Source organism: Sciurus vulgaris, assembly GCF_902686455.1.
Source record: "Sciurus vulgaris genome assembly, chromosome: 6".
NCBI lineage: Eukaryota > Metazoa > Chordata > Mammalia > Rodentia > Sciuridae > Sciurus > Sciurus vulgaris.
In genome coordinates, this window is record NC_136466.1 from 30,129,877 (window position 1) to 30,155,968 (window position 26,092).

Consider the following 26,092-nt stretch of genomic DNA (forward strand, 5'->3'; position numbering starts at 1 on the left):
CAATGATAACTTTCAAGGTCTGTTTCTGTGGTATGACAAAGTGTCATCTTCAATACCTTGTAACGTGCAGGCCACCTGGCAAAGATACCTATTCATCATCTGTACATCTTAAAGTGAATCTCATAGATAGAACAAAGGCAGGTTCAGTGGCACATGCCTCTAATCTGAGTGGCTTGAGAGCTGACGCAGGAGGATCCCAAGTTCAAAGCCAGCCTCAGCAACTTAGTGAGGCCCTCAGCAACTGAATGATACCCTGTCTCAAAAGAGAAACATAAAAGGGCTGGGGATGTGGTTCAGTGGTAAAACAACCCTGGGTTCAGTTCAACCCTCAGTACAAAAAGAATAAAGAAAAAAAAAAAAAAAGAATAAAGTATAACTGAGAAAAGAAAGATGTGCTGAAGGTTGGAAGCAGGGCAGTCACACAAACAGACATCATCCTGCAATATGAGAGTCCAAACAAAACTACCAGATGTACTACAATCCAGACTCAGATTGGCCACCTAAGTGGGTAATCTTTAGATGCAAATAGAAGTACAGTGTGTCATAGGCTCCTCCAAAATCATTCAGATACTAGCTGTATACAGCCCATTTTCTAGCTCAAAGTAAATTACTGGCATTTACAACTGACCTTGATTTTCAATCTCTATACTGTCCTTTTGTCCCTTTTTTCAGAACTACTCAGGGCTGTGCTCCTTGCTACAAAAAGGTAATCACATCTAGATTAGAAATGGAATGTCCCAGAGAAAGCAGGTTCCTATAATTTGTTACCACCACCACAATTCCAAGTACAGTGCCTCTTAGCAAGGTCTACATATTTCCATTTATCTTGAGAGTAACCTAAGGTTGCATTCCTGAACTTGATTAATTTTTCTCAGGGTTTCTCTCCTGGAAAAACACGAGAGACTAGAGAAGCCAGAGCTCTGCCTTGATTTTTTTTTTGGTGTGCAACAACTCTTAACTCTTTCACAAAATACTTTTTTTGGGAGGGATAGAATGTGTTGAGTTCCACAACTACACAAACAGTTAGTGGCACCAGAGCCACTGCATTATTCCAAGTCTCCTCTGCCTTTTAGGAAAAAATTCTTTGTTCTGTCTACTATAAAAGGCAAACAGGAAGATGTGGACTGCCACAGAAATGATCTTTGTTGAGAAAAGCCAGGCATAAACCAAAAAATGCAAGCTATCTTTTTCTGCCTACAAACTTCTCTTCACAGAGGAAGGCTGATTTTCCTAAAATATCTGAATCTGGGTAACTCTGTAAAAATGCAGTCTAAAATGTTTCCCTTACACTACAAAAATGATTTCATTTCTACAGATCAGTACTATGAGGTAGCCACTACCAACATGTGACTATGGGCACTTAAAATGTGGCTAGCCTGAACTGAGATGTGCTGTAAGTTAGAATTAAACTGTCTTCTGAAAACTTAGCATGAAAAATAGAACACAAAATAATTCATAATATTAAAACATTGATTTTTATGTTGAAGGCATAGTATTTAGATATATATAACATATACATAAAATACATAACAAGAATTAAATTTTACTTTTTCCTTTTTAATACGATTACTTTCAAAATTATATATGTGGCTCACATTAAATTTCTACTACTTAGCCCTATATAATACATCTGAATTCTCAAATAAACTAACCATCAATACCATGCATCCTCTACTTATTTAATTAAAAGTGTTTTAATCTCTGACATCAACTGGACTTCAGGACATAAAAGACCACCACCTAGGGAACTGCTCCCAACATCTTACATTAAATGAAACCTCACAGACATTCCATTATCAGGATCATGAAACACTGCACTGGCTTGAACCTAATTTGGATTTTATCTCAGTGGGATATTGTGAGGATTCTCTCCATGTATGGATCTTTCCAGAGCCATCTTTCTATTACACGATCACTGAAAATCTCAGTAAGTTTAGAAGTTTCTATTGGGTTTTTAAGAATGGAAAAGTCTGCAAATATACTAATTTTCTGTGTAATTCATGTCATACAATAATAGTCTTTACAATTCACAAACCACTGTAATTTTCCTTATGACTTGCACTTAACTGAAGACTTACACAACTAAATACAAACCTTTTTATAAGTTTGAGGAGTTCAGTGGTTTCAAAAAACTTTTCCTGCTTTCTTTTTTTTTTTTTTAAACCACAGCATTATATATTAAGATAGATTTGCCTGGATTTAAAAAAAAAAAAAATGAAAGAGACTGCTACAATCGTATCTTACTAAATACTTCTCAAAATATAGGTCACCTCCTTAAGCAGATTTATGAATTTGAAACAGTATATAAACATACTTTTCCAAAGACCTTATGCTTGAATTTCATACTCTTATGAAAAGATACAGGACCATCTAAGGTGTAGGCACAGGGTATTTTGCAGAATAAAAAAGCTATATGCATAGCACACAAACTCCTAAGATATTACCTGATAGATATCAGATAAACTGCTGCTCCCAGAATCACTGGCAATGCTACAACCAGACTGACTAGAAGACACATGAGTCACCTGTGGATGAGGGTTGTCTGTGAGGTGCATCTTGGTAAGATCAGCTGGAAGCTGAAGAAGAAAAATAATTTTAGTTATTCTAAATGTCAAACTTTACATTTTTAGGAGTTTTTAATATAGTGTAACTTTTGCAGCATATTTTTGTTTTATGTACATTACTGTGCAACTTCATTTTTAACCTTAATTTTCCATTCTTAGCATAAATCTTTTAATAGGAACAGCCAGATGACACTTTCTAAAACTCAGGCAAACCTAATGGAGTAGCAAGACCACTGAACATTTTTCAAAAAAGATTGCCATTACTACTTATTTCAGAGGACAAACTTTTCTCCTCTTTACCACCAAATAAAAGTATCAGCTGTTTCCACTGTAAAGGGTGGGAATACTATTTAAAAAACACACACCCCTCCATTCATACAAATTGCTGGCTAATGCCACAATAAAATTACAACACCTTACCTTAAAGTACAACACCTGGCAGTAAGACTTAAGTAACAAATTGACTGCATTCAATGTTCTAAAACTTTCATAATTATCTTTACAATTAGTATTGTATTATTTTGTAGTTGGCTCCTGAGAAATTTATTAGTGATGAAAGTGATTTAAGGAATATCCTAGTGCAGGGATATAAGAAACACAAGAAGGAAATAAACTCTACCACTCCATCTTTATTATGGTTGGTCAAGTGTTCACCAGGCTTTTCCATCTATTTCACTGCTATTATTGTAGCTAAACAACAGAAGCTAAATAAGAGGACATCCATCCATCAATATTTCTACATTCTTGTAATCAATTACCTTAGCTCATTGATTTTATTTTTGGTGCTTTTTCTAATATACATATTAGAACTATAAATGGTCTTTAAAAGCAAAGAATGAAAATAATTTGAAAATATCAGACACCTGGTTGGGGTGTCCAGGATAGGAGATATATATAGTAATGAATCGAAGTCAGAAGAACAAGTCTGAAAATAAGTTTGGTAATACTTATAATTTATTTATCAATCTTCATCTTCATACTCCCTAAAAAGCAGGTATTATTATTATTCCTACTTTATGATAAAGAACTCTGGCAGTAAGATTAAGCAATTTGCCCAATCTCACACTCAAGGAAGGATTCAAACCCAGGTCCTATTTGATTCCAGCACTCTCTATGATACTATACTTTGTGTCAGGGATGTTGGTAGTCACATAAACATGATGGCTCTTGTCTTTAAGGAGCTCTAAGAGTGGAGAATAGAGATAAATTTAGAAGCAAATACCATCTGCTTTCTATATCATGAAGAAAACAGATTTCAGTCCCTCAAATTTCCTAAGGAAGAGGAATGATAACGATTGGTGAGTTCAATTAACATTTGAGTGTTTCTTACTTGTAGTAAATATATAAACTGTAGCAAATATATTTCACTTGCCTTCTCCAGATTACCTAGTCTAATCAAAAATCTACATGAGGTAAATACTATTATTATACCCAACTGACAGATTAGTAAACCAAGGTTTAGACAAAGTATAATGGTTGCTCTTGGTCACATAGCTAGGAAGCAGAAAAGCTGGGATGACACCCAGGCAGACTGACTCTAAATCAATTTCTTTTCTCTACCAAGTTGGAAGATCACAACACCCAATAGTTTCTATTTCCTTTGTAACCAATGAAGTAAAATGAAAAGGTTCTCTTCCTCCAAAAGAAATTCATGGTTCCTTAAACTTTCTCTTGCAGTTTATCTACTCTTTTTTCTTTTCTTGATCCAGCCTGGACTTAAGAGTTGACCTTTCATCAGCAAACTCAATTCACTATTATCCTTCCAGCCCATCAGGTCTGGCAAAACCTCTCCATTTTCTACAGACTCCTTCATACGTTTACTACACCTAACTTACAGTCTCTACATGAAACCACGAAGGGTGGGGAAGGGGGTGGGAGTGTTTGGTTAAGAGCTTGAATACAGTCATTAAGGAAGTATATAGTGTGTTCTTGACTGAAGATGCAGAAGGAAAGAGAGAATGAGGAAAGACTACACAGAAAAAATGTAATCATGAATACCATGCTGGCATTTTGAATTTGATTTCAATAGGCTACTGTAGATTTTGGGGAAGAACAATGACATTAAGAGCAGCTGTATTTCTCAGCAGACAATGTTTTGCTGCAGTAACAGAAGGCTCCCAAGTCTTAAATGCTTAACTCATTACAGTGTATATTTTGAAGATTTAAAGTTCCATTTTCACTCTACTGCTGTGACTGTGGAACCCATGTTTTCTGTACACCTCTTTACAGATACAAAAGTTAATATTCCCCCTCTCACACTTTTATTACCAAATGAAGGGCTGGCATAGTGATCCCTATCTTGTACACAATGTCTGCTCATTAAGTATGTATAAATGACTGAATATATTTGACTTCTGAACACTGTGCTATTCAGGTTTCCAAGGATATCTGAACAGATGAGATTTCATTTGATCTCCTGAACAGGAAACAAAAAGAAATTCAGCACATGCATATTCAGTATTTCACACAGGATAGTAGGTTCTCAACTGTTTAGAATATCATTCCAGGAGATAAAATCCATGAGTATTTGCAAAACTAAAAACAATTAAAACAAAAGAGTTCCATTGTTCAGTTCCCCAACAGAACAGCAATCCTCAAAAATCATTGTTAAACTCCAAACTGCATTATTAAAACTTACTTTTAAAAACATAACTACTAGATTATAGAAGTACTGTGCCCAGCTGCAAGTCACTTATTTGTTAGTTTTAAAATGACCAAGATAAAGATCATCCTTGGGATATATAATAAAGTCTATTAAGTTCCTATATGCTGCTTAAAGAAAGACATTTCAGAACTCTACCCTATACTAATTTATTATAAATAAATTCCTGAGGTTTGGTGGTCTCAATTTTCCCTCTGCTGAATAAAGAGCACCTAGTGTATACCTAATGCTGGCTACAACACAAAATAAAAGTTTTGGGAGTTTGGGAGATTAAATATTTAAAAGAAAAAAAAAAAACTAAAATAACAAATGTAACTTAGATCTCATTCCCACTGGATAGATGGCAGGAAGAATAATGTTTGAGATGAGTCCTGGGGATAATCAAGACTAAAAGTGCTGACAAAGACCCAGAACTTCAGCATTCAACGCAGGAACACCAGTCACACATACTCAGCACTTCGAGTGGAGCTAGTTCAGACACAGACATGTTGTGAGTGTAACGTATGGACTGGATTTAGAAGACTTCGAACAACACAAAAAGTAAAATACCTTATTAGTAAGTATTATATCTTTTATGACCTGTTGAAATAGTATTTTGAATAAGTAAGACATTAAAAATAATTTTACTGGGCTGGAGTTGTGGTTCAGTGGTAGAGCACTTGCCTGGCATGTGTGAGGCCCTGGGCTCAATCCTCAGCATCACATATAAACAAATAAATAAAGGTCCATCGACAATTAAAAGAACATTAAAAAATAATTTTACCAATTTATTTTTTATATCATAGTTCTGTTGAATGGTACAAGGCCAGAAGCTTGAGGAATATGATGTATTCAGAAACCATAAGCAAACCAGGTAGGGATACAGAGAAGGATAGCAGGAGATGCCAGATATGGCATTCCTGGGAGCTTAGATTTCCATACTAAAAGAAAACCATCAAATAGTTTAAGCAAGTAAGTGGATGGAAGAGAGTTGCTTTTAAAAAAGACCACTCTGGAAAACACAGAAGTTGAAGTAGAAGAAAAATCATACAAATGAGGGACAGGAAACATTAGTCAAGGTACAAGAAGATGGAGGCCTTATGAAATTAAAAGTGAACCACCAGGATATAAAGGACTTCCAGGACTTGGCAGAGTGACATATGAAGAAAAGTGTCAGCTGACAGTGGGGTGGGAGGAGAGAGAGAGAGGGAGGAAAGGGAGGGGGAGAGGGAGGAAAGGGAGGGGGAGGGGGAGGGGGAGGGAGGGAGGGAGGGGGAGAGGGAGGAAAGGGAGGGGGAGGGGGAGAGAGAGAGATAGAGAGATAGAGATAGATATGGATCCCACGATCTAAAAAGTAGTCTGCAGTGTGCTTTGTGGACAGTCTGAAATTTCTCAAAAACTCAGAGGAAATAACTGTATTCGATCTTATTAACCCTGAGTATATCTACCAGATCATCACAGAACTATGCTTGAGGCATGCAAAACTGCAGGTGAAAGAAATATGGCACATTCCTCATTATTTTGTAAAAGATGAGAGAATTAAATGATCTAATTGAGTTTTTTTTTTTTAATTCTAAGACAATTTCTCCCCATTTTAATATTTTTGAAACCAGGAAGAAATTTTAATCAATATTTACATTTAATATTTATAAAAGTAAAGGCAGATACACTTGTTGAGAAAGGAGAAAGTAGGTATAAAAACGCTGGTCAAATATGAGAACAAGTAAGGAAACCACAGTGGGTGGACTGAATAAGGGGAAGTGCTGGGAGAGGAGAAGAGATCACACTGTCTTATAGGTCATGGGGAAGACTTTTATTCTGAAGAAAGTCTGAATGAGGGAGCAATCAGCTTTGTCAAATGATGAGGACAATCAAAGTAAGATATGGGCCAAGAAATTATTTAGGGTTACATAGCCCTCCAATGACTAATGACTCAAGAAGCATCGAAACAAAGGAGAACAGAAGCCTAAGTGGTCTGCTTCTTCTACCTAGTAAACAGTCACCTCATTCAAGTAACCCTAGTAGACCAGGAAAGTGAGCCCCCAACTAAAAATATGCTTGAGGAAAGTCAATCCCCTGAAAGAAATCCAAAAACTCAACCAAGAGAAGAATTTATATTTGAAGATAGAGCTAATAAAACAATAAGGAAAAAGAAGAGCATCTGTAAAATGGAAACAAAGGTAATTATAAAAAAAAGCATTTAACAGACTTCAGATATACATAATACATGGTTAAATTTATAAATCTAAAATATGACTAGTAGTAGTTACAAATAGAAAATGAATTAGTGAGTCAGAAAATCAAAACTGAAACAAATGTTTACAGATATTATTGACAGACCCTGAGTTCCAAGATGTGGAGATATTAGAGATAATGAAAGAATTGTAACTTTTCCCCCATAAAATAAGGAAGTTCTCACAATTCAAGACAAATAAGTATCTTCAATTTGTTAAGAGTCCTTTAAGTACCAAGAAGGGAAAGAAAACAAAACGTTAGACAATCCATGATAAAACTTGACAGCATCAAGGATAAAACAAAAACAATTAACCGCTAACAAGAAAAACAGATTACTTAAAGGAACAAAAGTTATAATAAGCTCAGACTTCTCATCAGCCAGAAGACAGTGCATTAATTTTTTCAAAGTACTTTTAAAAGGAAAAGACATTGGACTTGTTATTTATGTCAAACTAAACAGTTATTTTAAGGGTAAATTAAAAATAGGCATCTTGAACATAAAGACTTAAGATTCATTCCCTCAAGGACCTTCCTGATAGAACTACTTATTTCAGCAAGAAAAAAAAAAAAAAAAAAAAAAAAAAAAAAAAGAATTTAGAAGCAGTGAAATAGTAAGTAGCATAGGCAGAATACATAAATAACTAAAAAAAAACAATAAAATGTATTAGGGAACAGTGATGAAAAATTAATGACAAGCTCAATGTGTTTCATCACAATTTAAAGTTAAAATTCTGTCAGGAGTAACATCAGAGATGGGGGAAATGGGAAGGAGACATGTACTTTTATAAATCTTCTTTGATTCTTCTATATTTGTTAAATCTTGGATCAAAAGTTGTCTATTAGTACCTTCAAAGTGTTTTTGTTAGTAATCTTATAAAACAACCCCTATGCCTCATTGTTAATTTTCTTTATAAAGTTTTGCCTGATCTGGTCTTGCCCATTTACCTTCCACACACAGTCTGAAACCTTAGAGGAGTGCCAATATCAAGCTTCAGTAATGCTTGGGCCCCACAGGTGGCATTTGCACTAAAGAGGCTACCCTCTTAATATGTGCAGATAATAGCACAAATAGATTGTGTATCTAGGCTTCTTTCCATCTCTTTGCATTACAATCAGTTGTTTGTCAAATAGATAGTGCAGTCATTCCAGAAGATGCCTTTAGAAAAGATAGGCAATGAGTTAAACCAAATAAAACAGCATACCATGATGCTGCCACAGTATTTCTCCCTTAGTCACCATTGACTGGGAAACCTTTAAACAAAGACTTGACTTCATACCTTCCTGAAAAGGGCCTCTATCATACCTGTCTCTATTCTAGAGATCCAGAAAGCATTTTAACATATTCAATATTACTACTGAAGAATTTTCTAAAACATTTAGATTTATAAAATAAATCTAAAAACTCATACACCTGTTCGTTTTCACTCAGGAATGATGACTCAAGTGGCATAAAACTGCAGATGTTATGAACAGCCACTATGAACAATAAAATTTACTGAATTATAGCATGAATTTTAGAACAACCTAGTATTTTCTATGTGACATTTTGCTATTTTCAGAGTTAATATGTTTGCATTAAAATGACAAGTGGTTTATCTTTTACTACTTCAAAAATACTTAGGAACATTATTAAATATTTTTACATTCATTCAGTGTTTTTTCATATTATTTCACAGCTTACAAATTATCACCTAATCTTACATAGGTTTGATCACATTCAAGGATTATTATACTTGTGCTTCAACCAATCTAAATTGGATTCTTTAATGTTGTTTCACCATAACACAAAAAGCATGAACTTGTATTAATCCTATATAATAGATTGATCATGCACCGCATCCACAGAAGGTTGGAAAACCACGCCATTTTCTGGAATTTAAGGTGTTGCATTATTTCATCAATCATTTGTTTACAAAAAAGAAAAACTAAAAAATAAATTAAAAATGTGAACCTGTCGGGTATGGAGTAACACCTGTATCTTGGTATAGAATTGATCTTTTTTTTGTTTGATTTTGAAATATCTGATATTAATTTGGAATGAGGTGTAAGCTTCTGTTAAAATGTATTCGAAGACCCTTTAAACCAGTGAATCTGAAACAATTTTCACACCATTAGTGGTTGAAACATACCTTTTTAGGTATTTTGAGGTATTTACTATTAACTAAATTTAGAAAGTTTTTAGGTTCACTCTAAGTGCAGTAAATATTACAGACATTGGATACAGTGGGCTTTTCTGTAGATTTTACTTAAGAGGAGGTGAGTATAAAGCAATTTGCAGTCATTATTGTAATGACAATACTGTTCAAGTGCAAACCCAAAACAGTACAGCTTTTAAATTTTAAAGCATTTGGTAAACTCGCTGTTTTTTTCTGTTGCCAATAGCACACTGCTTTTCCATTAATGGAGATTTCATGCCTTTCAAGCATTTTAAATATGACAATATTTATAAATGTGCGATTTAGAGGAATTGTTTAAATTCTTTTTCCTAATTTTCTTTCTCTTCAGAATAGATTCTTTCAACAAGTAATTTGTAGTAATGACTGTGTTGACTTCAATTTTTGGAGTGTAGTAGCTATGTTAAAGATTAACTATTTGGTCTTATTGAAGCCAACACAGAACTTGCTGCTGTGTTTTTTCTTCAGTGATAAATAAAATACTTACAGAAAAAAAAAAAAAAAAAAAAAAAAAAAAAAAAACAAATTATCACCTAATCTTCATAAAATTGTATTCTTCAATAACTTATCTCTAACATATTAGTGAAAAATGTTGTAAAATATAAGGATTTTAAAAATATATTTTTAGTAATAGATGGACACAATACCTTTATTTTGTTTAGTTTTTTTATGTGGTGTTGAGGATCGAACCCGGTGCCTCACACGTGCCAAGCAAGCTCTCTACCACTAAGCCACAGACCCAGCCCAAATATAAGAATTTGACTCATAAATCTAAATATACCAACTGTTTAAAAAAAATAAAGCAACAAAATAAATTCAAGTTAAGAGTATGATCACAGTTTAAGTACAGTAATGGCCAGAACCAAATGACGATTCAGTTTGAAGGGAGTACCTATCAAATGTACTGCATTTTTTAAGACTACAGATTATTTAAAAGATACTTTTGAAATCATCTCAGTGGTTACATTAAAATGCTTTAGAGATTTCTTTGAATTAAAAATAAAATGGCAATAACATTGAGCTTTTTAGGCTGCTTTGTAGTTCTTATTTTTAAAGTTTAGAAAATATAATAACACAGTAAGGCTAATTTATAATTCAAAATACAATTTAAATTTAATAACTGTATTACATCAATCTCAAAGAAAATGATAATTACTTACTTTGGAGGCCCATGGCTGAAGACAATTGGCATAACAGCGAACAAGAAAAGCCATTTCCCAGGCTGGAAAGGGTAGTTTCTTTTTCAGAGCCACACCAATGAGAATGTTGACAAAATTCTGTTAAGTCTCTTTTTACAAATCATACACCACTGTAATGTTATATAAATGCAGCTTCTCCAAACCCCTTTACAAACTGAAATCAGGAGCCTTTAGAAGCTTAAGAGCATTGTTCTAAATAACTGTAATGGTTCTTATTAGAATGTTCACTTTAACAAGCAAAGCATAGTAAATAAAGATGCTTAGAATTCTGGCTGAGAACATTTAGACATTTACATGCGTCCTTAGGCACCTGGCACAGACATGCACGGTGGTAGCATAACAGTTAATATTGTATCAATCAAAGCAAATAAGGCAACATGCACCAAATCTGTGTTCCTGGATTCTGTGAAACCTTTCTTCTCTGTAATATAGCTGTTTATTTCTTCAACTTATTTCAGTCTGTAGAGCAAGCACTGCAGTGATTCTTCTTCATCAGAAGCAAACCAACATACTGTATCCTGAAGATTAAAGTTTCTTCTTTAAATTCCTAACTACCAGAGGTTAAAAATAAAAAAAACAACCACTGAACAAACAGTAGTTAGAAAAATGTATGCTCTAACAGGTTTATCCTGTAGAATGCTTGAGAAATCTCCAAAATTCAATTTATTTCCTCTTTTCGCATGCACTGTTTACAGCTCTGCAGTACTGCTTCTTGTTCTAATGCATCAGTAAGACAGCACTGTTGATCTAAGTCCGGCTTTTCTGGTTAAAAATTTATATATGATATGGTACAAAAACACTACATCTTTTGATAAAGCAAGATTCTATGTTAGTGTCTTAATTCCTACACTCCTGCCTGTTTCACAGCAGCTCCCTAAGGAAAAGCTCCTATTGATTCTATGCTCTGCAGTAAGATGAAATATCTAATAAGGAGGAAAGAGAGTGGGAGGAGAATACAGCTAAAAGGATGACATCACCTGTACAGAAAGCCTTCAGAAACTGCATTAGATCAATTGGCTACTGTATCTGCAGATGTAGCCCAAAGAGCAATTTATTGAAAACACACACACACACACACACACACACACACACACACACACCCTTCAGTGAGACATGTCAGCAAGCTGAATTCTATAAGAAAAAAATTTGCTTACATATCCTTTGCATTTGTTTTAAAAATCCATTTTGAGTTTCAATTCTGTACATTGATATAAAGCTGTATTTGAGAAGCCATACTTCTAAATTATTATTCAAATTTAATACTGCACTGTCCTCCCAAGGGAAAATAATTAGCTGTGGTGAGATATTCTTGTATTCCAAATACATAAGGCAGTCTAGTACTCGGATGTCACATGTGTATTTTGTAACACAACTAATTCAGGGGTTTTGGTTTACGAAACTTGCTATTTATCAAACAATTGTTCTGAAAGATAATATTCAGGTCCACTCTAACATTAAAAGTATAAAAACTGGTGCTAAGATTTATATGTGAACTATAAATTTAAATAAATACAATTTTATTTTTGCAAGAAAACATTGAAAAAAAAAATACACTGAACAACAGATGCAGCACTGCACCAAAGTCCTTTGAGGAAGAATAATCTATACAATATAGTACCTTTCTGTGGTCTATTGCTAAATTCCTAGAAAGAGACAAGATGTCAGCAAAACTCAAGGAATAAGAGGAGAAAATAATCATTTTCCAGTTTCCAATGAGCTTGGATTAATAAAAACTTTTCCAATTTTTTCTTTAAAAATTACAGAAAAATATTAATTTTGCCACACCCTCTCCCATCTAAGAAGAACAATAACTCTAGTACTCTAGTACCCGCCCTTGTTCTTCATGTTTCTGCCACAAGGCATCTACTGCAGATATTCCTACCTGAGCACTTAAGCTTATAATAATGCCTCTCAATGGCCAAAGGAAAACACAGTTTCCAATTGTAAAATACTTACAGGTCCAGGCAGCAAAATTCCAAGAACAACAATCAGTGAACAGATTAAGGTAACAGAACCATTTTTCTTTATTCACCTAATTTTTTAAATTTTGGGAGTGAGGGTATGTAAAATAAAAGGAGATTCATTACCTAAGAGACAAATTTTAACAAAGGATTCCACTGACTACAGAAGAAACATCTTGTCATTGGGCACAAAAAAAAGGGGGGAGGGATAAGAAGGGAGGAGTTCCTTAATACCCTCGGGCAAAGTCTGAGTCACTTTTAGAACAACACTATACTGCCAGTCTGAATTATGCTGCTACTTACATAACTAGAATGTAACAAAGTAAAACTAGATATTATCCTGAACAAGGAGAAATCATGCTTTCAAAATATGTGATTGTGAACTTGATTCCAAAAACTTAAGAATTGTTTTCTACAAAAAAATTGGTGATACACAAAATTCACATTTAAATAAAATTAAATCTCACAAATAAAATAAGCATGACTAATTTTCTAAATGTAAAACATGGAATATTTAATTTGTATAGGTTGATTTTCAAGCACAAATGTGTTTTTTCAATTTAATTCAAACAGTTGATATTTAAAACATTAAGCATTTGAATATAAATTAAGATATATTAATCATTTTTTTAAAATAGAAAAACATTAGGCACTTGTACATGGATGAAGACAAACTTTGGCTAAAGATAAATTGGCAAAAAGACAAACATTTTGTACTTCAAAATCTAACAGGACTAAAAAAAATTCAATTTCAATGCCAGACAATAATTATTCAATATTCACATACAGTTGTAGGTAGGATAACTACAGCCAAATCAAAAAGCAAAATTCTAATGGGAACCTTTCCTATTTTATAAAACATGCTAGTATCACACAAAGGACCTCAAGCTGAGAAAGAAGACGGTCATCTCTCAGCTGCTTAAAAAATTGCTGCACAGCGTATAAAACACAATCTACTAATGCCATATGTTAGATATACTGCCAACTCAATAAAGGAACAAAACTCATTTTTTCTTTAGTTTGGCTTATAAGTGAAGATGACATCATCCTTTTCCTTGTTCTACCAATCACCTCTGCTATTCTAGAAAAAAACTGTATGATGAACCTGTCATGCAAAATCTCCCTGTGTAACAGTACCATGAAAAGAAACAAGCAGGTCAAATTCTATACTCAGCATATGATTTTACCAGCATTCTGATGATACACAAAATCGTTTCTTCAGGAAAAAAAAACAAAAAACAAAAACAACTTAACCTTTAAATTAATGACTGAAGAAAATCCCTTGAGAGAATAGTAATTTATCAAGTAATGAAAATATACAATTAGGTGAATAAACTATTTTTCACTCACATCGCACAGAATTTTATCATGATCTCACCTTGTTATTTTACCAATTCTAATGAAGTAGTGCAACAAGGGAGAATGTCCTGATCTATACACTGTCTAGAATCATCACCAAAGAATAGCCATTTATGAATACATTTCTCCTGCACATGAAATGCCATGATACTAAACCATATTGATGAAATCTTTAAGAGGGTCTTTTACATTACTAAAAAGCTTCAAACCATTACAATATACTTCTATAAAAAGGTAATTGCTATATACTTATTAAAATTGATATTAACTGTATTAACTATAAACAAAAAGACAAAATGGAATATTTCAAATTATGTATAGAAAATCGAAATAAGGTTCTGATAGCTACTAAACTGACTATACATAAATGATGTATTTCAGTAAGTAATAACATTGATGAGAAAGGAGGAAAAAGGTTACTATGGATTATGGCAGGTTAGCAGAAGGTATACATTCTAGGCATTATGAAAAAACAGTAAAAAAAAACAGATTTATACTAATCTCAAGCATAGTAATACAGTCTATCTTCATCTGCACAGTGAAGCATAATCACAATTTAGAGAAACTGAACTTGAAAGGTGAGGAACAAAAGAAAAAAAATTCTGTAGTTGTACAAAATAAAATGAACAGAATTCATTTCTGTAATGTAGTTACAATTATTTGGTATTTGAAATATAAACTGTTAAAGGTACTGATCTACATAGTAAAAACACTTTAATCTGTTTGAAAAATTAATGAATAAATGATGTACACTGCAGTGGACAGAGGTAATATACAGCCTTTTTAAAGGAACACAACAAGCTTTTCAACACCCTTTCAGTCCTATGCCTAACATGAACATCTGAAATGAATCTCTGTAGTTATCAGACATGGTTAACTCTAATTACTGGTGCCTCCTAGGAATTCCTGCCTTCACTGCCTATACTATCTATTTCTTAGCTTTTCTGAAGAAAGGGCTGTTACATTCTTCTATTTTGTAAGAAACAGTATGCTTTAGCACACTGTCATCTGTGTCCACTAACTGATTACCACATACTGTCAAAAAAAGTCCTGTCAAAGCCACCAGCAGGACACATGCACTATGAAATATGACCTATCCTTAGGGAGTGATCTAGAAAGAAAATGCAAAGAGAGAGAGAGAAGCTGTTATCATCAACTAAGGTGATGTAAGCTTCTATAATTAGAATCAGTGAAACTGAAGGAACAATAAAAGGCACCACCATGCTTCTACTCTCCACTACACTGGCTGTTTGTATCAAACATTTTTCATACTCACACAAAAGAATACACTTTGAAAATAGAGGAGTCAGTCAAGTATAATATGTATTATGCATAAACCTACAGTTTTGAAACAGCATATTAATTTTCTTCAAAAATATGCCAATAATTAAAAAACCCATATATATTATATATAAGAAAATCTCATTGTAAAACTAAACTATCAATATTGCCTCATTTGCAAATGTCTGCATTACATTAGATTACCTTTTTATTACTTCTCTAATTTTAAGTACTACATTTTCTAATGCTATAAAAGTCAAATACAGAAAACAGTTCAGTTGAACAGATATCAAATCAAATTAAAAGGTATAACAACTAGTATTAATTTCTTTGCTATGTTTGAGTAGTTATTAATTCCTTCTAACTGGAATCCTTCACAAATCATTGTCACAGACTGCTGGTACATGTCAATATGTTAATACTGAGTTGCTTAAACAATAATCAAGAGTATTCTTTAGCAATTACTGTGTGAAGTGTTTCAAGTATGACAAAAATCTTTGATTCTGGTTCCTTGTGCATATCCATAGGAATCAGTGTCACTTTTAACAAAGGGAGAGCTATTCCATACAACCAGAAGGGTGATATGACCTGTTCTTTTCCCAACATTCCTAAAGTTCATACATGGTCAATAATAGAGACAAAGTTTTTTAAATACCAAGAAGCTAGCAATTTTTATGTACAAACCTAAAAATACCCTAAATTCTGCAACTTAATTTTTTTAATGTTATGGTATTTTTTTATACTTTTGTTTTATTTATTTTATGTGGTGCAGAGGATCAGATCAAGGGCTTCACACATGCTAGGCAAGTGTTCTGCCACTGAGCTATAATGGCAGTCCCACAATTATTAATTTCTATGACTCAATCAGAAGGAAGTAATCAGTCATTTACAGATTTATCAATAAAAGTTGTATGTAACAGGAGAAAAATTGGAAGCTGCATGCGAGTACAATATTTAAAATAATATTTTTTGGGAAAACTTAATTGCATGAAAAAGAAAATTACAGAATATATAATTAAATATTCAGCATTTAATTAGTTAAGAGATCTAAACTAATCAAAAACATATACATTTAAGTCACTAGCTCCAGTTTTGAGAGAGCTCCTTCTTTATACTTCTCTACATATTTTATATTTCCACCATGAGCTTTTTTTTACAAAATTAAAAAAAATCTGCTCAACACTGGCCATTTATTCTACTTAATTTTAGTTATATCATTCTAGTGCCCTCTTAAATAGGTATAAGTACCTTCTACCAAGAATATAAGAACCTTTTACCAAGAATTCTGTTATTTTCCAGCAGACAGACAGCAGAATTCTGCTAGAAGGTATTAGATACCCATGAACAAAAAACAGTAAGTTCTTGTAATTTTTAAGACAGATAGCACCAGAAAGAATACAACACCTATTCAAAGCCCCCTAGGTTGTAAATATGATGAGAGGAAAAGCAATGTAGAAAAGCTGCAGATTCTCAGAGGTAGAACTCCAAATTTCTGAGTAGCAGTATGATCACTACGCACTGTCTTATACACACAAATAATAGCAAAGGCTCAAAATAAAAATTTCTTGAGTTTATAAGTGATAAAAATTGTTTACTAATTCATCACTTTATTCTACAAATATTTACACCAAATGTAATTAAAAACAATCAGGATGGATCAAGTACACAAATATAAAGTTCACAATGTAGACAGTTTCATCTGTGACTGTAATTTACATAGTTTGAATCAAATTCTCATGATGAATGATGCAACAGGTGTGTGCGTGTGTGTATCTCTTTCATCCTGACTCCTGTTCTATGGAGATATCTTAGCAATCACATACATGCTTGCACTAAAGTCTTATTTTCTCATGTGCAGGTAAGGGATGATTCCTATTTCTCACTACACAAATTGATCAATAAGAGAGACAGACAGACACACCCACACCCACACACGCATGCAGAATTCATAAAAGCAAAAAACACATTGGGCAAAACAAAAACAAAAACAAAAAAAAACTTTAGGGGTCACATCCATGGACAAGTGGTAGCATTTGCCATTATTCAGTGCATCACCATAAAGATGCTAAGTGGATCTGGTATCCTAATAATTAGGTTTTACTCAACTGCATGACAAGTATGCCTTAATCTCTCTAAAAAATGCTCTTCCATGATTATAACAAATCATGGAAGTAGTACACGAGAAAGACACTTGCTGTATTAGTAATGTGAGACTACAATGAAAGAGTAGATTTCAGAGGATATCACCCACCACACTATTTCAGAATAAAAGTCTGGGTGGAAAAAAATATGCAAAAAGTCTGAGCAAAAGGAAGCCCTCCAAGTATAAAACTATGATCAATGATGCTGCCATAAAATTCCTCTTTCCAGGTTGGCTTCATGTCTGTATAGGTTCTGTTATGGAGGCAACAGAGAGGAAGAAGGCCAGAAGATTATTCTGCACCTAAGAATATAAAAAGGCAACCAGAAACCATATGAAAGAAAAAGTTATGATTTAGTCTATTAACAAACTTGAGATCTAGTTAAGTAGACAAATACATCAAACATCCATTCTGACACACTGTTATTTAAAAATACAGTAGCAGAAGAAAGGAAATACCAACAAAAATTTAAACCTTTGAGGAATGCCCAGATTTGTATTTGGTTCAATCATATTTCTACAAAAAATAACTGAGTATGAGTAATACCTCATATTTCAGAGGTTCACTTCAGGTTGAATAAAGGTATACTGTGGTGCTTGACCTTGATAAAACCAATGTTTCACTTTCATTGGTCCTGGCTTAATTTTATCATTTAACTCTATGTATGTACCAACACCAGAAATTCAACTCATCTGAAAACATTGTTATATGCTATTTAAAATGCCACAGTTAACTTTATATAAAAATATAAAGCACAGAAATTTTTTTGGGTGGTGGTGGTGAGGACTGAACCTAGGGCCTTGCACATACTAGACCAGTGCTCTACCACTGAGCTATACTCCCAACCCCAGGCATTTAAAAATTCTTTAATAAGCTGTTGTTAAATTTTTATTTATGTTGCCATAAGGATAGAACAAATTATATGAGTGCACTGCATGTAGTGATGTGTAACATCCTATGGGACCAAAGAAGAGAAGCGTACTCTAAGAAAAAGATCAGAGAGGGCTTCTCCAAAGAGGTCATGGATGAATAAGAGTCTTGGGAGTTAGACATGGTGGGACACCATTCTGCAAGAAAAAACTTCAGCTAGATGCACATATTTTACATACATTTATCATTTAACCTTGTCACTCACTTCTGGATGTTCCCCAAAGATGTGTACATAAATGTTTATAGCAGCTTTATTTATAATGGCCCCATCAAAGTTCAGAAACGTTATTAGGTAAGAAAGCTCTTAAGAGCCTTCCAAACAAAGAGAATAAGATCATAGGAAGGAACCACCAAACCTAATGGAGACAAGAGGCTGAAGAGGTAGACTGTAGCCAAGTAAGGCAAGGGCTTATATAACATATAATCTCAAAATCTGTTCAAATAATACACTAAATAGGGAAAAAAATCTGTGATACATTTCTAACATATATTGTTTAAAAATTAATACATTAGTGAAAAAATATTTGGATTCACTATTAAATACACAATCCCCCCAAATTTAAAAGGATAAGACACAGTACACACAAATTTTATTATATTCTACTACTTTCTTCCCATAGTCTGGAAATTGATTCATAATCTAAATTGTAAGATATTTGGGCTAACCAACTGGACTTGTTAATTACTATCAGAAAGTTCCTCCCCCCATCTGAAATTTTGCTTTCTATGGTTTCAATTACTGTGATCAATCATAGTCTGAAGATATTAAGTGGAAAATTCTAGAAATATACAATTCATAAGTTTTAAATTATGTACTCTTCTGAGTAGCAAAATGAAATCTCCTCTGATTTATTCCTTCACTCTCAGGACATGACTCATCCCTCTGCCCAGCATATCTGCGTGGCATACGCTACCTTCCTGTTAGTGACTTACTGGCCATCTTGGCTATCAGATCAGCTGTCATAGTATGTAGCACTTGAGTTCAAGTAAGCCTTATATTATTTAATAATGGCCCCCACATAGAAGAATGATGATAATGCTGGCAATTCAGATATGCCAAAGAAAAGCTGTAAGAGTTCTCTGAATAAAAAGGTGACATTCAAGGTTGCTAAGATCTATAGTAAGAATGAATCTTCTAACCAATAAATTATGAAAAAAAAAAAAAAAAGAAAAAGAAAAAGAAAACTGCTAGTTTTGTTGTTACACCTCAAACTGCATAAAGGCAGTATGTGATTAAAAGGGCATTCAATTTGTGGGGAGAAGACATGAAGAGAAAATATGTTCCAACTGATGGCAATGTGTTGCACTAGAAATCATGGAGCCAACATGAAGACTTCTGCAAGATATCCTCTGAAACAGAGTTCACTTTGCCATTTACTGCAAATAAGGGATGGTTGTAAGGACTTAGGAACTGGTTTGGATTGAAATATATAAAGATCACTGGAGAGGTTATGCCTACCAATGAAGAAGCTGACAGGGGTAGTTGGCTAATATTATACTAACTTCAAACCAGCTTGATTTTTTTTTTCCTATATTTATTCTCCCTTTGGTCTGATTCTTACTTGTTTTCATTTACTTTAATATATTTTGGTAAGTACTTTACTTCAGTTGTTATGATTTGGATCTGAAATATTCCTCCACAGCCATGTACTAGAGGCTCAGTCCTGAGCCCCTGTTGCTACTGGAAGGTGGTGGGGTCTAGATGGAGGAAGTAGGTAGTTTGGGGTGTGCCTTTGAAAGAACTATTTTGTATGTGAAGTCCTTTCTTGGATGCTATGAGGTGAGCATCTCTGCTTCACCATGTGCTTTCTGCCATGATATTCTGCCTGGCTAAAGACTCAAAGTGATGGGACTAAGTAAGCATGAAGTGATACCTCTGAAATTGTGAGCCACAATAAATCTTTCCTCTTTTAAGTTGATTTTGTCAGGTATTTGTCATAGCCATAGGAAAGCTAACAGGTATACAATGGATAAATATCATTTTACAAGCAATGATAACTTTTGAATATTTATAATAGTAACAACAGCAATATGAAGCTGCTGACATTATTTTTTTTCAGAGCACCAGACACTAGACAAAACCCTTTATATATATTCTGACATTTAAGTCTTTTGCAAACTTATAAGTGATACATCAAAACAGACTTGAGAATTCCTCAGCACTGCAAAAACCAAACAAAACAGACTGAGAAAGGTTATATAATCTGCCCAAAGTTATACAGAAAGCTAAGAAGGCTGATCAAAAAACAAGTGCTATTATTCTCTCTGACAGGCAATATGCTTTGAGGATATAATGTTGATTCACATTTTCTTTTTACTCTTTTTTTTTTTTTTTTTTGCGGTTCAGGGGGTTGAACTCATTATCTCATACATGCTAGGCAAAGCAATTCTTGCTATAATAGTATCCCATCAAACTAAATGCCTGGGGAGACTAGCAGAATAAATAACTGCACCCAAAAAAGAAAAAGACAAACCTAAGGCCAACCTGTGTTTTGTAGGCAGATTCTACAAAAGGATCTCAAGGGAAACTTAAAGAAAAGGATGGAAGGGGCTTCCTCCATCGTGTATCAATATATCTAGTATAAGGAAAAGACTTGAAAACAGCCTCCGGGTACAACTGGTAGTGGCGACCTCACTTAAAGTTGATGGCCTTGTGGTCAGGCTCAAAAATATCCTGTGCTCCAACCCCTTGAATGCAACCTGGGAGAAAAAAGATTAAGGCAGTTTTGTATATGCTGGGTCTAACCCTCACCTGGGATGAATTGTGTTGTGTAAATTAAATGCACAGATAACATTTGTAAGGGCTGTGTCAGAATATTAATTTAAGAAAGGGTCCAAAACTAGTAAAGATAACAGAAAGTTATAGGTATTGAAATATATTTTAGTATGGAAAATTGGAAGGTAAAAGAAATGCTTCTGGACGAGAAAGTATTGGGCTAAAGTCCAAGAAGAAAGAGGGCAAAACTAAGTATGTAAAGTTGTGAATGTTTAAGTCACAGAAGGTTTGTGGAAGGTAAATCTCAAAATGTTTGTGTGTGTCTGTGATTAAATTGGCTATAATTAGCACAGTTAATTGAACTTCAATGTACTGATATGAAGCAAAGTCTGAAACAATGACCTGCTCTTATCTATTGAGATAATTTTCTTATATTTGTTATGTTTCATTGCTTGGGGAAACCTAATTAGGGAATTAGAAATTAGGGTTTGTATCTGTTTTAAAGTCTTAAATGATTACTTTGTAACTGGTTAAACAAACAAATGTTCTTTAGGTTATAACAACATTGTTGACACCCAAAATACATGTGACTTGCTATATGTATGCATCTGAGAACTATATGTCTAAGCCTGTCTAAGTGTTATGTAAAAGTTTATAAAATGAAAGTTTATTAAGTTTACTGGTAGGACAACCAGTAAGTATTCTCTTTTATACATTGTAACTGATATAGAAGGACCACACTGTCTTCAACAGTGTCTGCTCCAACTAAGTCTGTTTCCTAAATGTGTAAGAGATTTAAAAAAAGTTATCTTTTGGGGCGTCAGGGGCGGGGCCACGCGGGGCGGGCTCCAGAGGCCGGCTGCGCGCACGCGCCCTACTACCACCGCTGTCGCCGCGCTGAAAGGAGCAGAAGCGATGGCCGGGTCCGCGTGGATCTCCAAGGTCTCTCGGCTGCTGGGTGCTTTCCACAACCCAAAACAGGTGACCAGAGGTTTTGCTGGTGGTGTTCAGATAGTAACTTTAATTCCAGGAGATGGAATTGGCCCAGAAATTTCAGCTGCAGTTATGAAGATTTTTGATACTGCCAAAGCACCTATTCAGTGGGAGGAGCGGAATGTCACTGCCATTCAAGGACCAGGAGGAAAGTGGATGATACCTCCGGAAGCCAAAGAATCAATGGACAAGAACAAGATGGGCTTGAAAGGCCCTTTAAAGACCCCAACAGCAGCTGGTCACCCATCTATGAATTTATTGCTGCGGAAAACATTTGACCTTTATGCCAATGTCCGTCCATGTGTCTCAATCGAAGGGTATAAAACTCCGTACACTGATGTAAATATTGTCACCATTCGAGAGAACACAGAAGGAGAATACAGTGGAATTGAACATGTGATCGTCGATGGAGTTGTGCAAAGCATCAAGCTTATCATTGAGGAGGCAAGCAAGCGCATTGCTGAATTTGCCTTAGAGTATGCCCGAAACAATCACAGGAGCAACGTCACAGCTGTGCACAAAGCCAACATCATGCGAATGTCAGATGGACTTTTTCTGCAGAAATGCAGGGAAGTTGCAGAAAACTGTAAAGACATTAAATTTAATGAGATGTACCTTGATACAGTATGTTTGAATATGGTACAAGACCCATCCCAATTTGATGTTCTTGTTATGCCAAATTTGTATGGAGATATCATGAGTGACCTGTGTGCGGGACTGATTGGAGGTCTTGGTGTGACCCCAAGTGGCAACATTGGAGCCAATGGGGTCGCCATCTTTGAGTTGGTTCATGGGACTGCCCCAGACATCGCAGGCAAGGACATGGCCAATCCCACGGCCTTGCTGCTCAGTGCCGTGATGATGCTGCGCCACATGGGACTTTTTGACCACGCTGCAAGAATTGAGGCTGCGTGTTTTGCTACAATTAAGGATGGAAAGAGTTTAACTAAAGATTTGGGAGGCAATGCAAAATGCTCAGACTTCACAGAAGAAATCTGTCGCCGGGTAAAAGATTTAGATTAACACCTCTACAGATGGTACTTGCTGCAGTCACTCCCAAGGGACACTACCACATAAACCTCTCTCTAGAATACCTGCCGTTAGGTGTGCATTTGGTTTGCTTGTTCCTTGACAGAGTGCATTTTTAGATCTGACCTTTTCTTAGCAAAATCTGTGCAAGGATGCAGGTGATGTCCCTAGGCCTGCTTTCAAAGGACTTTTTCCAAGTGCGTCTTTTATTTATTAAATGTCTACCTGGTAAACCTTTTTTTGTAAACTCTAAGTGGACTGTATCATTTGCCATTGTTAACCATTTTACAATTCAGTTAAAGTAATTTTTCTTCAACTGTAAATACAATGGTACAGAATAAGAGAATATCTAACTTTTTAAATGAAAGTCTTATTTTCTTTGGTATATGAAAAACAATGAAAATAAAATAGTGTATTGGCATAATAGCACAAGATGACATAAAACTAAAAGGGTGCAAGAGAAATTTTCTGGGAAAGTTCATATCAAAAACAGTGAAAATGATATATTCCTTAATGGTATGGAAAATAACAACAGATTTGTCCTTTACATGAATTACTATGAATAAAAATTTCAGATCCAAGAAATAAAAAAAAATAAAAAAATAAAAAAAAAATAAAGTTATCTTTTGATTTCTGTTAACCCACGCAGACCTGTGATTGTTGTTACTGTACATTCTGGATTCTAAATTGTACTTCAAAAGTAAACTTAGTTAAATGTAAAGCTTAGGAGAGCACTTTGCCAAGCTGGTGTTATCCAAACTAAAATTATCTGTAGCAAAGATCTTGGATTTGTATAGAAAAAAAAATTTGGTTGGTATTTATTCATGTCATTTGATGTTTTATAGCTGGATAAAGTAACCTATTGTCAATAAATTACATATACAATTTTGTGTTACTTTTCACACTAGAATTGGAATTTAAATGCAGTTTTGGAAGATAATAAGGAGATCCTGATCTGCTTAAAGGTAACGCTGTAAAATATGGAAGCATTCTGCCACTTTTCCACAAAAAGAAAGTTAAAAGCTCTCTTAGCCTTTCTTTGATTCATGTTTCAGATGTAATGTTGCATGGTTATTTGTGATGAACCCCGCCTTACCTGAGATAAGGCTCTGCCTCCTACCTTACTCCATGTTAAAATGTCTCCAAAATAGACTAGATTTCAGCTCATTTAACACTGTGTTCAAAAGACTGATTTTTGTTGTAAAGATTTCTGTGATATCAAACATGGAACATAATATATAACTAAGTGAACGTTCAAGATTATAAAAGTCATTTTTCTTGGTTCCTAGCTATTACACAAACTAAATATGTTTTTGCTCTGTTAATTTCATTTTGTATTTTCCTTGTAAACTTTTTAACTGTTGCCTGTTAGTGTTTTGCAGAGGTACTGCTTCTTAAAAAGAAAAAGAAAAAAACCAAAACAAAACAAAAAAAAACCTGGGTTAATTTAAGATAGTAAGTCATCATCTATAGGACAAATAGTATATAATGCTGACTTCCAATACTAATACTAACCCCAACTGAAAGAAAGGGGTATCTGTAAAATTACAGATACTGAAATTATAACCTGTTACTTCCTCTTTAAGACTGGTGAAAACTGGCTTGCTGGGTGTTTAAAAACCAAAAACTTGGAGACCAAAGTCAAGGAAGTGAAAGGGCCAAGGAAAAGGAACCAGCAGTTTGGCCCTTGCCCTCTACTCTCAGTCAGGACTGAAAGAACGAGGGGATCCCTCTCTGGACCCTGAAACTATGGTAAGTCACCTGATCTGATCAGGGATACTGAGAAGACCATAGGGAACAGGAAGTCAACCAGTGCATATTCTGCAAAAAAGAGGGTCAATGGAGATGGAAATGTCCCTGATGCTTCTAAGAGAAGACACAAATGGTCAGCCAGACCCCAACCTATCCTGGCAAGTGGCACCACTGGTAGAAGAGAGCTAAAAAGGAGCCAGGAGACACATGTCCCCAAGAGTGATCTCTGAAGAATTTCAGCTGACTCTTCAGAGTAGATAGGGCAAGGTGTGGTGGCACACACCTGTAATCCCAGTGGCTATGGAGGCTGAGGCAGGAGGATCGAGAGTTCAAAGCCAGTCTCAGCAAAAGCAAGGCACTAAGCAACTCAGTGAGACCTTGTCTCTAAATAAAATACAAAATTAGGGCTGGGGATGTGGCTCAGTGGTTGAGTGCCCTTAAGTTCAATCCCCAGAATTCCTCCATCCCCCCAAAAAAAAAAAGAGTAGATAGGAACAAGGTCGGTTTTGACCAACTTCATCTTAAACACCTGGCAAGAGAGTACAGCCTAAAAGCACAGTCCTACATGGACGTTTAAAAGGAAAAATAATGCTTTTTTAGAAAAAAAAAAAAAAAATGTTACCTAAGATGTACACTTGTGTCACTCTACCAAAAGTAAGAAAAGCTGGAGGCTACAAAAGAAGTGTTCTGTGTGAGAATGCCTAATGATAATGATCACAAGAGTCGAAAATCTGTCCTGAGTTAATTTGAATCTGATTTCACAGACCTAAAAATCTTCCTAACCTTTTACATTGATGAACTTGATCTGCTTTTTCACTGATAAGATTATGAGTTACTGTCCTGGTTTTCAGAGACTGGCTGAAATACTAATTGTTTTTGTGGTAATTATTTACAAAAAAGTAATGCTTTGCTGTCTATTGTTGTCTTAGCATGATCCTTGCCCTATGTATGCCTTATCCAGTCACCTGCCATCTGCCACTGTGGACCCTTGGACTTCTGTGTGGCTGAATGCCCTTAACTGTTCATGCCCTTTGGGTGATACTTCCTTCAACTTTGCCCCCTCCCTTTCAGGAGGCTGCAGATTGGAGATGTTATCACCCATTTTTCCATAGAAATG

At 34.7% G+C, this 26,092-nt stretch overlaps 2 protein-coding genes across 12 annotated transcripts in view; one reads left to right on the top strand and one right to left on the bottom strand.

The window, feature by feature from the left end:
- Positions 1-26,092, bottom strand: part of RAPGEF6 (Rap guanine nucleotide exchange factor 6) — a 209,443-nt gene that overhangs the window by 85,124 nt on the left and 98,227 nt on the right. For 9 of the 11 annotated variants that reach the window (XM_079144100.1, XM_079144104.1, XM_079144095.1 and 6 more), the window contains one exon: positions 2,445-2,576. The exons of 1 other annotated variant lie outside the window; for it this stretch is intronic. In XM_079144100.1, coding sequence (XP_079000226.1) covers positions 2,445-2,576 — 132 coding nt within the window. Of the gene's footprint in view, positions 1-2,444; positions 2,577-10,774; positions 13,223-26,092 lie in introns of those variants that run through there. One more of the 11 variants, XM_079144105.1, reaches the window with a different exon arrangement.
- LOC306663699 (isocitrate dehydrogenase [NAD] subunit alpha, mitochondrial-like) lies at positions 22,063-23,809 on the top strand. Its single transcript, XM_079144245.1, has one exon. It carries the CDS (start codon positions 22,117-22,119, stop codon positions 23,215-23,217), a length of 1,101 nt encoding a protein of 366 aa, XP_079000371.1. The 5' UTR covers positions 22,063-22,116; the 3' UTR covers positions 23,218-23,809.